Genomic DNA, 13,626 nt, shown 5'->3' on the forward strand with positions numbered 1-13,626 from the left:
CTGTCACTCTGTCCTGTGTCTCCGCCTTAGCCACTTCCGCATCTTTCCTCTCCTGCTTCCTGTTCCCCGGTATCAGCTTCTGCGGCAACAGTCTCCCTTGGGTCTGCCCCTAACGCTCCCTGTATTGGGGTTGGTCCACCTGGCCAGCTCACCCTTGGGAGGTTCGTTGTCGTGGTTCTGCGGGTTCACTTTTTGAGATCCATAAGATCTGACATCAATTAATGTTCATGTTTAAATAAAGGTATTATATTTTGATTTCACTTTATATTGTTTTCTCCCTGTTTTTTTTTTTTTCCTGAAAATCTCTCTTGGTTAGAATCTGTTGTGGATATATGTTTTTCTGCAGAGTGCCAGTACTAGTTTAGGTTTTATATATATTATCCATGATGGATTTAATGGGAGCTATTATTTGAGGATTTTCAAGGTTTTTATGAACGTCATACCTGTCTGGTTTACAGGTTTTGTCCAAGACATTATCATCATCTTAATCATCATCCATGATTCAGCTGTCATGTGCCTCTGTATGTGAAATGGCCAGCTATCCTTGTCCACCCCTCACCCACCTGACTCCCTCCCCGAGGTTTGCCATGGCTCAGAGTGCTATTACCATGCACAGGATCCCTCGTGTTGTCCATTTCCCCCAGCACCATATATTTCAAGAACAAATGCTGACTGTTCATGTCTTCTGAAATATCAACTGGAAGAAGTTTTTTTTTTGGTGTAGTATGTTCCTTATCCTCCAACATGCTGTGGGTTAAGCGACTTTTGGGCAGGATAGAAAAAAGTTTCATTGATGGATCTGAAATTCTGCAATATACAGCAAGAGGAGGTGGACTGAGCAGAATGCGGATTGCAGCTGATCATGTCACTGTCAGAGGCTACATCATTCTGCTGTGATTGAGATAAGGGATGGGAAATATTCTCCTTTACAACTTCTTCCCTGCAAATGTGGTAGTACAGTTACAGCTCAAAGCACTGAGAGTGGCGGCTGTAAACATGCCATCATTGACTGACAGCCAGCTCTGCAGTCCACCGACTGGCAGTGCCAGGGTGTGCTTAAAGCTGCTGCTTTCAGTGCTGTGAGTGGTGGATGTAACTGCTCAAGGCATGCTTGCATGACTGAAAGCTAGATGCTCCCAGGAAAAATAAACTTAAATTTGTCCTGGATGCTGCATTTTCAGTACTGCAGTTGGGCACCTTGATAACACTATTAAAGTGCGTATTAACCCTATATCTGCAGGTTCATAGCATTATTGTACATGACAGGTCCGATTTAAGTAATTGTTGCTGCTGTATATCATAGATGCATTAATTCACAGTCACCCACTAAGTGGTGAATATGAGACTGCTGCAACAGTTGACTATATATCACTTGAATCTTGGATTTCTATTCATGGACTGAGACTATTACTCCCATTTTCTATCTGGTACAACAGTACTATTCTCTCCCTATGCTGTGTGCTCTGAACGCCTATCCCTACACAATGCAGGCATAAAATGGCATTCCTTGGCTGGCTACTGTAGCTATACTGCCTGTGGCAGTCTCCCTAATTGTCTGTGCTACACCTTGTGATCAGATTGCTGTAGAGCATTATATGAAGTTTGCGCTGCCTACTGTGACACCATTGGCCCACTCATGTAAAGTATGTATGAAATGGAGCAGGGCATTTTTTTTGCTGATCTTTGAGAATTGAATTGCAGATTGTTTGAATTTGCGTGGAACCGAGGATTTTAGTAAATTCTGCTTGAATTTGAGCCTCTGCAGATTAACGGTCCTTTTTTTTTTTGGAGCAGAGTATACTGTCACTGGCCACTCCTACCTGGACATGTTAAAGGAATGGCTTATGCCAGAGACAAATATAATTATTATTAGCAGGATGGTGCACCGCCACATTTTCATTTGGAAGTTCGTCGATACCTGATTGAAACTACTTGGCCATGGTGAAAACAATTCATCAATGTTTTGTTGCCCTCCCCAATCATAAGATGGAACACCCTGTGCCTTCTTTCTGTGCGGCTACTTGACAGACTCTGTATCTGTCCCCTTCTTCCCTGAATGATCTGAGACAACATATCACTAAACAATAGAGTCCATATCCGAGGATATGCTGTCACGTATCTGGACAGTACTGGACTACAGCTTAGACATGTGCCGTGTGACCAATGGAAATCACTCTGAACATTTGTTGTGAATAGATAAAACTTGAGTACATAGTGTGTCGTTTCATGTTAATACATTTGTTTTATGCTCATGGTTATGAATACCAAGGCAATAATTTTCCATCATTAATTTTTAATCAACTTGTATTGTTAGAAAAAATGCGAGAGGTCTGCATGTAGAACTAGAAGGTGGCATATTACTAGAGTTTAGCCTAGCTGTGAACTGTTAAAATCTTCATTTGAATGCATATTAATTTGCTATTATTGCTGACAAACAGGTCTGTAGCATGTAGCACTGGCTTTTACATGAGAATTAGTGGCGATTCTACTTTTGTTATTCCTAAACATGACTATAATTAATTGACAAATAACAAACATCCAGAGAAAACATGAAGTCAATTTATTTATTATTTTCCTGATGAACAGAATGACACTATTATAGACATAATTTGCTTCACAGGAAAGAAAATGAAACATTGTCAACCATAGTTTTGTTGGACAAGTACAATAGTCTTTACACATTCATATTTTTTACAATACACAGCGTTCTTGGGGCTAAGCAAACTGCAAATGACATGTTGATATCATGTATATTACAGCTACTTTCAGAATAGCGAATGGAGAAAAATAAGTTATTTAAATATGGGTTTACATATACAGAAAGTGCAACATAATTAGTTGTTAAAGTTCTTTATTTTCCAACGGATATACTGTTTGTCAAGTGTTTTTATACAAATCATGTGTAGCCTTACTAATGGCAGCACACCGTATGTTGTATACAATGCCACCATAGAAAGTGCTGCATTCCCTTTTAATAATCTTTGAAAGAAAATGCCCACTTAAAAGGAATGGTTATGTTTCTTCCACCATGGATGAAGTAACTCAGGCTTAATACACTGTACAATGATAAGTACTGGATTCTTAAGCACACACTTTTACAACAGAACATCAAAGATTCATGGTAATTCAGTCTGAAAATCTTCTGTCACTGATTATCTGAATTGTTGTATATTTGAATGAGCGGATGGGAACAGCAGTTTAAAAGTCACCTGAAAACAGACACCCAAGTATTGAAAAGAGTTACCATAAAACAGGACACTAACTTTTCTAGTGGACATTAACTTTTGTAGTGTAAAGACTACTTTTGGGTAGATCAACTTTTGTTGGGATGGCTAAAGTAAAACCTTGTGCACAAGGACGCAAGGAAAAAATGCTATCGCTACCACTACAAGTTACAAAGAAAAAATAGGATGAAACAAAAAAATATTCAGAATATAATAGACATGTCTTATGGTGCTCAGCTCGATAAAGGTCATCGAAATTCAGAGAAGAGGAAGAGAAGCGCATCATCACTGCCAATTTCAGTAAAATGCACTTGATTTCGCTCATAGGATTTCAGACAGAAACATCAGTGAAATGAGCAACAGCTGTTTTCGTTGTTTCGCTTGAGTTCAAAGCTTCTTCTGGCACACAGAGCCAGAAGAAGCATGTACTCATGCGAAACAGCTCTTGCTCATTTCACTGATGTTTCTGTCTGAAATCCTATGAGCGAAATAATGTGCATTTTACTGAAACTGAGCGCCGCTTCTCTTGCTCTTCTCTGAAGTTTCTGAAGTAATATCTCAAATTCTCTTTTTAGCTTTTGCAAAAAAAAAGCTTATTCATTGCATAATTAAAAGTTATACAATTTTCAAGGACTCTGAGTATCTGGTATTTTCCATATGACTGACACCTCGACTCTTGACGTGGTGGGTTTTTTTTTATACCAGAATATGCACATGTCCAAGTTGAATATTGTTCCGTTATGAAGGAGAGAAGTTCATGAAGTCTACAATTTGGAAATGTATGCTGACAGATACTTTATAATAAGCAGAATTATTGAATTCTGTTCTTTGCAACAAGGGGTCTGTGTTCCACAAAGTGTCTTTAACCACTGCTCCACCTCCCCTGACAGCTTTTTAAATGGTTGGATAGTTGGTCTCTTGGGTTTGTGTTATGCGGCAAGATAGTCTACAGCACTCTAATATTACACAGTTAATTGGTCTTCTGGACAGGTATTAGATTTCTGCATTAATACTTAAAATATGTCGAAAATGCTATATCATTTATACAATTATACATTTGGAACAAAATAAATCTCTGTAAATAGCTCACAACTAAAATTCGCTGTACAGTAAAGAATATAGTATTTTTCTAAAATAATTGGTGGATATTAAAAGTTCAGTAACATTTTGCATATACAAATGATCTTCATAGATAGAACGAGAGAAGAATTGTCAGCTTGAAGATGATTTCTGGCATTTGTTACTAGCTATGACAGAGATAGGAATTAGAACGTGAATATAACTATGGTGAAAATTCAGTAGTAAGAAACAGGATAGTGGATGAAATCATTGTCTGCAGCCTTTATGCTGGCGGTATACATACTGCATAAAATATTAATAAAAGAAAGTAAAAACACAATCAAAGCTAATATATTATATACAAGTTCTGTAACCAAGTCTGATCCCACTGATGCGTAAACTGCACTCACACTAATGCAAATCCCTAGAGACCGAGCCAAATGAACACTTATCTTCTGCCGTTACTCCACTCCAGAAGGAATATTTATAAGAACTGGTGCAAGCCATATCAGCCAGTCCGATGTGTATATTTTAGGAATGGTATTGTCCTAGTGCCAAAACCGGACTGGTCGTTAGACGTAACACCAACTGATGGCTTTCCACCAAACGTTTTCATAAATGTACCGCAAGGGAGAAGTATAAGGTCTCAACATTAATGTAAACTTTCAATAATACTGAAAATAAAGACTCATATATAACTACTGGAAAAGGGCTATATTCAATCTTTAATGCTTTCATTGTTCACTGTGATTGGTCCCTAAAGTTGCAGCATATTTTGGTCTCAAACCACGCTGCGTTATTTTTTTTTAATGAAACAAGAAAACTGAATCTGATGGACCCATTAAAAGGCAATGAGATACATTACATGGCAGATCAGTTTTGTTTGTGTTCATAACGATAGTGTATGCAGAAGCTAGCTGGTTCCATGTTGTGTCAAACTGAGTTATATATCCCTGTAAATATATGGGAACTTACCTTCAAGAAAACAGAGCGAATAAGCAGCACAAAACCTAAAATACCTTGCATGTGGAAGTGGCTTCTCAGACTTTAGAACACAAAGCTAATGTTATCGCTTACATAGTATAGCTTTGTACATAAAAATGTTATACAAATGTCTGGAAAAAAAAACATTATTGATGGCCCTAGAGTGTTTTGAAAAGTAAAATAAAACATCTAATGACTTTGGATATATGTTTGTAGTAGTTGTCCTGCTGCAGAATAAATTTGGAGCTCAACACATGCCTCCCTGATGGCATTACATGATGGATAAATGTCTACTTGTATTTCTCAGGATTGAAAACAATATTAATCTTGACCAGTTACCAACTCCATTTGTTGAAATGCAGCCCAAAACTTGTAAAGAACTTCCACCATGCTTCACTGTTGTTGCACACACTCATTATTATACTGCTGTCCAGCCAACAAGTTGGGTTTTGTTTCAGCCAAATATTTCAAATTTCTACTCATCAGTCCAGAGCACATGCTGCTATTTTTCTGCAACCCAGTTATGTTTTTGCACATTAGTTGAGTCACTTGGCCTTGTTTTCATGTCAAACATATGTTTTTTGCTGCAATACTTCCATGAAAACCACTTCTGGTCAATCTTCTCCAAACATTAGATGGGTGTAACTATGTCCCACTGCCAGTTCGGAGCTGATGGCACTACTGGATATCTGATTTCAAAGGAAAGTATGCATGATATGTGTTTTATTTGCTGCAGTAAGTTTCCTTGGCCGACCACTGCGTCTTCTGTCCGCAACTTTGCCCATTTCTTAGTGTCCTCAACGCTGAGAAATGTGGTTGGTTCTCCAAGATGTTTTCAACAACCTTCCTGTCAAGTTCCTTCAAAAACTTTGTGCAAGTGTACCTAAAATAATTGATGCTCACACCAAATATTGAATTGATTCAGATTTCTTTCTTGTTCCTTCGTTTTGCATTTTGTTAGTTGATAAAAATAAACTATTAACACTTCCATTCTTTAAACCATTCCACAATAGCATTTCTACACTTGCCTGTAACTTTTGTACAGTAATATATATTTATACACAGAGTAAATATACTGTATGTATATATATATATATATATATATATATATATATATTCACAGTACTATGCAAAATTGTTACACAGGTTTGGAAACATTTTTCAAAGTAAGTATGCTTTAAAAGAATAGAAGTGTTAATTGTTTAATTTTTATAAATTAACAAAATACAAAGTGAATGTAAAAAAAAATCTAAATCAAATCATAATGGACACATAATTTATAATCATTTTATATTTGTGGAAATCACCATTTAAAATACCTTTTAGGGGAAGATAAAGAAAAGAATCAGACAGAATAGTCTGTGACACTTACAAGGACATTGACTATGATTAATTGACACAAAGTAATTCGAAAATGTATTTAAGGCAAAATAAATGTGTCACCATAGGTTAACCACAGAGAATGACTCCTTGCCCATTACTTGGGGAAAAAAACAGGATTATATTAGTTGTTATAAGAGTTCAACATATATTCAGTCCTTTGGCCTACTGTAGGTAATGTTCTTGTGCCTGATGGCATGGAAATTACTGCAAATACCACACAGCACATTTCTGTATCCAATGTTGAGGGTCTGGTAGTCCCGCTCAATAATACATTTATGGGCCACCCAAAATCATGTTCAGTTGCTCTGAGGGTCTATCATGAGTGACCTTTTACAGTTGAACATGCCAGGCCAGTAAACCATTTTTTGGAACCTACATTCATCTGCTCACTGTGCACTTGTTGCAAGGTTTATCAGGTCTCCAGCTGCCCAAGGTCCACAGCTTAAACTGCCTCTGGTGTTACACATTTTATAAGTCTGGCTGCCCCAAGAAGTTTATTTATGTGTCTCTCCTCGCTTACTCCAGCGCCTTGTAAGTGAGTCTGTGAGAGGGCAGGCACTTTATTTAATGTGGTGAAGCCGGCATTCATGAGAGGCTGAGTATACATAGGGAGGCCAATGGAAATAAGCCAGTCGGAAACCGATGAAATATGTCCTGGAGAAATGGGCTTCCTGCAAATCTCTGTGAGTCCTCCGCTTGGTATCTAAAACATAATAATAAACATACATGACCACACTTCCATACAAAAGATAAAATAGTAAAAGCTAAAAGAGTGTAAATTAAAACTGAGTTAGGCTCAAAAGGGGCTTACATAACAAAATTAGTAGAGTATTATATTATTTAAAGGGGATTTCTACCTAAATATTCATATAAAATAAATCATCAGTCAGATCAGTAACCAATATGTAACAATTGTGCCCAGTTTTAGTTGCAATTTTTTTTTCTTTAAAAAAGAGAAATTTTGCTTGTTAATTTTTTGTTTTAAATGGTCATTAATTAATGATAGTAAGCTGTCTTTTCTGCCATCATGTTCTATCAGCTTCTGGGAAACATATTTAGAGGCGATAACTAGGGATGAGTGAATACATTCAAGTAGAATTAAATTCTATTTGAATCTTGGAAAAAAAATCAGCATTCGCCTAAATATGTATTATTTTTGTAATTCGCTTCCGCGCAGATTCAGCACAATTGCCGCCATTTTTCTGATCTATAAAAGGTGTTCAAAATGTCATAAAATAAAAAAAAACGTATACTCGCCTTTTTGGCCCCTCCACCTGTCCGGTCCTCATTGCATCTTCGGATCGGCGTCAGGAGTGCTGAAATTCCTCAAGGTTTCTGGGTTTGCTATATCCAGAGGGTTCTGCGTATGTGCCCTCAAAGTTCGCTACCACTGACGCCACAGTGTGCACCGCGACTTTTGTGGATGCATGCACAGAACCCTCCTGGGCCTAGCAAACCCAGAAGCCTCAATCTAGCAACCAAGACTCGGGGGATTTCAGCGTCTGTGCTAACCTAAAGATGCGATGAGGCCTGGACAAGTGGTGATGAAGAGCAGAAGTGCTGAGATGTGAGCACTGCAGTGAAAAGATTTATATTATGATATAAAGTACAAAGATTTTTATTATTTTTTACATATTACAGTTATTATGCTCTAGGGTCCGAGAAGGGAAATAATAATGGACATTAAATTTGCGGAGAATAACTTCTTCGCTAATCGAATTTCCAGGAAAAATAACCACAAACAGGCAAATTCAAATATTGCATGATCCGCACATCTCTAGGGAAAACCAACTGCATTTCCTGCACCACTATCAAAATAAAAACTTGTGATTATGAGTAAAACAGACCTAAACCAAAGAAAAATAAATTTACCGCCATGCGATGCTGTTTTCTTAGATGTTTAACACGGATCTCATCCATACAAGCTGCTACATCTTTTACAAGTTGATTTAAGTCTTCAGCATATCGTTCGATCAATGGCTCTGGGATGCCACAGCGACCGTGCTGTCGGAGGGAGAGAAGAGCTACTTTGAAACAACTTTATATTAACACTTATTACACATATCATTATTATGGTATAATATTATTATATCATATATCTTATTACATAGCTACAGTTAGATGTTATTTGCAATGCATATTTTGTTATTACTTCAATTTTGGGCCACCTTAGACCAGAGTGTCTTCTAAGGTGTACTCTACATAAAAAAAAAAAGAAAAATTAGAGTTTATTTGCATGCATTGTAGTTTTGTTGTTGTAAATCATGTAAAAAAAACCCAAAATGTAGGCATTAACACTTGAACTTGCTACTGAAGTTAAAGAGCCCTATAACAGCTCTGCCCATGAGCATTATGTGGTATTTTCAAAAATACAATTTTCTGGAAATACTGCAAAACTGTCAGATAGCACCGCTAGCTACTACATTAGTATCCTGCTTGGGTTTAACAGAAGTTTGTATTGCACCCTTAAAGGAAAGCTGTCAGCAGGTTTTTGCTATGTAATCTGAAGACAGCATGAGGAAGGTGTTAAAATACTATGAAATGTCAGGCTGTGTGTTGTTGTTTACTTATAGATTTATATCACCAGGACATTATCATTGCTGTGACTAGCTGGCACATGGCCATTCGTCTGACGCCACCCCCTCCTGTAATCACCTCACTATCTATAGCTCTATGTAGATACAGAGCTTGGTGTGGGTGGGGTTAGCTTTCTCAGCTCTGCTGCATTCTAAAGCTGAGAGCTTGTATCAGAACGGCTGCACCCAGTAATCTAAGTGATACATCGTTGGATTCAAGATCTCTTTGCTTATATCATGCTGCTCTTAGATAAGGTAGCAAAAACCTGCTGATTCCCTTCAAAGGGTATCTATCACACACATAATACTTCTGAGAATAATACAAGAAAGGACAGTGGTCTAAATTATACAAGCGGTCTGTTTCATCACATGGCAGAATAACACCATGAACAAGGTCCTGGTGCACCAAAATGTTGGTTTCTTTCTTTCAAGACAAATATTTGTTCATTATTTTTCATTGTGCTCTTTCTGAAAAACAAAAAAGTGCTACAGAACTTATTGAGCTGGACAATAAAAAAACCTTCAAGCATTACATGTGTTGTGGTTTTCTTAAAGGGAATCTGTCACCTACTTTTTCGTATATACGCTTCAGCCACCGCCATCAGGGGCTTATCTACAGCATTCTGTAATGCTGTAGATAAGCCCCCAATGTAACCTGAAAGATAAGAAAAACAAGATAGATTATACTCACCTGGGGGTGGTCCGGTGCAGTCCGGTCCGATGGGCGTCGCAGTCCGGGTCCGGCGCCTCCCATCTTCATGCAATGACGTCCTCTTCCTTGCTTCCCGTCGCGCCTCCAGCGCAGACATACTTTATTTGCCCTTAGCGTTGAGGGCAGCGCAAAGTACTGCAGTGCGCAGGCGCCGGGCTTCTCGGACCTTTCCCGGTGCCTGCGCACTGCAGTACTTTGCTCTGCCCCCAACAGGGCAGATAAAGTACGCCTGTGCAGGAGCCCCAAAAGGAAGCAAGGAAGAGGGCATCATTGCATGAAGATGGGAGGCGCCGGACCCGGAACGCGACGCCCATCGGACTGGACCGTACTGGACCGCCCCCCAGTGAGTATAATCTAACCTCTTTTTCTTATCTTTCAGGTTACATCGGGAGCTTATCTACAGCATTACAGCAGCTTATATACGAAAAAGTAGGTGACAGATTTCCTTTAAGGTTACTTGCGGTGACTCCCTTTTACTTTGTGCACTGGACTGTTTAATCCAATGTGACAGCCATAATTATTAGTGATGAGCGAGTGTAATTGTTGCTCGGGTTTTCCCGAGCACGCTCGGGTGACCTCCGAGTATTTGTTATTGCTCGGAGATATCATTTTCATCACCTCAATTGCATGATTTACGGCTTCCAGATACGCTGAATACATGTGGGAATTCCCTAACAAACAGGCATTCCTCTGTGGGTCATTTGCATTTAAGCTGTTCCATCCTGCATGTCCACATGGATATTTTCTCTCTGAACCCTGCTTATATAGGTACTATACAGATGATCAGGTTTTAAATACATCAGATAGGGATTATATACATTAGATAGGACTACTCTACAAGGGTATACCTTGACGATTGGTGGAGCAGCTTAGTATACATTTTTTTTCAAAAAAACGTATCAACTAAACACCCTGTTTTTTTCCATCTTCTGACTAGCACTTGCTTATTACTGTGATTTTTTTTACAACAGAGTATTTTTGACCTCACTGTGCTCTTTTGTGTCTTCAAATTCCTCACATGTATTCAGCGTATCTGGAATCCGTAAATCATGCAACTGAAGCGATGAAAACTATATCTCCGAGCAATAACAAATACTCAGAGGTCACCCGAGCGTGCTCGGGAGAACCCGAGCAGCGAGTGCACTCGCTCATCACTAATAATTATCAATATCAGTATTACAGAAGCGCAGGTTTTACTTCATTTTTACCAGAGTGAGTACAGAATTTGGGGAAATTCTCCTCTCTAGGAAGTACCAATTAGGGATGCAAAGACCCATTAAAGTTCGGGTTCTGGTACCCAACCGAAACTTTATTCCAAAGTTCGGTTCAGGTACCAGACCTGTACCCGAACTTGAACCAGAACCCCATGGAAAACCATGGGGACCCGAACTTTTGGGCTGGAAAATTCTCTCTCTCTCTTTCCTTACGGACTTTGCCCGGAACTCTGAACATTGCAACAGGCTTCTGGGAGAATTCTGTGTTTGTCGTTTAGCACAGTACACTGACTGTCCGGTACAAACCCAAACTTTTAAATTCGGGTTTGCTCATTTCTAGTATGAATTACTGTATAACAATAAAATAAACTTATTGGTATTGCTGCATCTGTAAAAATACAATCAATAAAAATATAAAATGAATTAACCTGTATTGTACAGAATAAAAATCTAAAGGCCTTGTCACCGAATCTCATCTGAAAACGCAATAAAAAAACAATAAAAATGTATGTACCCAAAAAGCCTTTTAATACATATAACAACCCCCTACACAGTCAAAAATCCTAACACAGATCTCAGAAAGTGGAGATGCAAGCGCAATTTTTTTTATGATCGTTTGAGTTTTTTTGACCGCTAAACAGGTTTGTTATCAACTGTAATTGTACTATGGTGAACATTCATGTTGTTAGGTAATTTTTCCCACACAATGAACAAAACAAAAAAATAATGACAGAATTGTGTTTTTATTTCACCTTAACTTTTTTCCTCTATTTTTCAATACATTATATACAGTACAGACCAGAAGTTTGGACACACCTTCTCATTTAAAGATTTTTCTGTATTTTCATGAATATGAAAATTGTAAATTCACACTGAAGGCATCAAAACTATGAATTAACACAGGTGGAATGATATACTTAACAAAAAAGTGTGAAACTACTGAAAATATGTCTTATATTCTAGGTTCTTCAAAGTAGCCACCTTTTGCTTTGATGACTGCTTTGCACACTCTTGGCATTCTCTAGATGAGGTTCAAGAGGTAGTCACCGGGAATGGTCTTCCAACAATCTTGATGCAGTTCCCAGAGATGCTTAGGACTTGTTGGCCGTTTTGCCTTCACTCGCGGTCCAGCTCACCTCAAACCATCTCGATTGGGTTCAGGTCTGGTGACTGTGGAGGCCAGGTCATCTTGCGTAGTACCCCATCACTCTCCTTCTTGGTCAAATAGCCCTTACACAGCCTGGAGGTGTGTTTGGGGTCATTGGTTGAAAAATAAATGATGGTCCAACTAAACACAAACCGGATGGAATAGCATGCCGCTGCAAGATGCTGTGGTAGTCATGCTGGTTCAGTATGCCTTCAATTTTGAATAAATCCCCAACAGTGTCACCAGCAAGGCACCCCCACACCATCACACCTCCTCCTCCATGCTTCACGGTGGGAACCAGGCATGTAGAGTCCATCCGTTCACCTTTTCTGCATTGCACAAAGAAACGGTGTTTGGAACCAAAGATCTCAAATTTGGACTCATCAGACCAAAGCACAGATTTCCACTGGTCTAATGTCCATTCATTGTGTTCTTTAGCCCAAACAAGTCTCTTCTGCTTGTTGCCTGTCCTTAGCAGTGGTTTCCTGGCAGCTATTTTATCATGAAGGCCTGCTGCACAAAGTCTCCTCTTAACAGTTGTTGTAGAGATTTGTCTGCTGCTAGAACTCTGTGTGGCATTGACCTGGTCTCTAATCTGAGCTGCTGTTAACCTGCGATTTCTGAGGCTGGTGACTCGGATAACCTTATCCTCAGAGGTGACTCTTGGTCTCCCTTTCCTGGGGCGGTCCTCATCTGAGCCAGTTTCTTTGTAGCGCTTGATGGTTTTTGCTTGGGGACACTTTCAAAGTATTTCCCAATTTTTCAGACTGACTACCTTCATTTCTTAAAGTAATGATGGCCACTCCTTTTTCTTTACTTAGTTGCTTTTTTCTTGTCATAATACAAATTCTAATAGTCTATTCAGTAGGACTATCAGATGTGTATCCACCAGACGTCTGCACAACACAACTGATGGTCCCAACCCCATTTATAAGGCAAGAAATCCCACTTATTAAACCTGACAGGGCACACCTGTGAAATGAAAACCATTCCCGGTGACTACCTCTTAAAGCTCATCAAGAGAATGCCACTAGTGTGCAAAGCAGTTATCAAAGCAAAAGGTGGCTACTTTGAAGAACCTAGAATATAAGACATATTTTCATTGTTTCCCATTTTTTGTTAAGTATATAATTCCACATGTGTTAATTCATAGTTTCGATTCCTTCAGTGTGAATTTACAATTTTCATAGTCATGAAAATACAGAAAAATCTTTAAATGAGAAGGTGTGTCCAAACTTTTGGTCTGTACTGTATAACAAGAAAAATGTGGGAACGGAAATACACCATAACCAGCATAACAAATAACAGGTAATTCCCTATCAACTCA

General features: G+C 38.7%; 1 protein-coding gene across 6 annotated transcripts in view; it reads right to left on the reverse strand.

Annotated features, from left to right (window-relative positions):
* Positions 1–2,539: 2,539 nt before the first annotated feature.
* Positions 2,540–13,626, reverse strand: part of SASH1 (SAM and SH3 domain containing 1) — a 415,520-nt gene continuing 404,433 nt past the window's right edge. For all 6 annotated transcript variants that reach the window (XM_069725895.1, XM_069725896.1, XM_069725899.1 and 3 more), the window contains 2 exons: positions 8,523–8,654; positions 2,540–7,353 (listed from right to left, as the gene is read on the reverse strand). In XM_069725895.1, the coding sequence (XP_069581996.1) occupies positions 7,093–7,353; positions 8,523–8,654 (393 nt within the window). In that variant the 3' untranslated portion in view covers positions 2,540–7,092. The remainder of the gene's footprint in view (positions 7,354–8,522; positions 8,655–13,626) is intronic.

This window comes from Ranitomeya imitator, chromosome 5 (genome assembly GCF_032444005.1).
Source record: "Ranitomeya imitator isolate aRanImi1 chromosome 5, aRanImi1.pri, whole genome shotgun sequence".
NCBI lineage: Eukaryota > Metazoa > Chordata > Amphibia > Anura > Dendrobatidae > Ranitomeya > Ranitomeya imitator.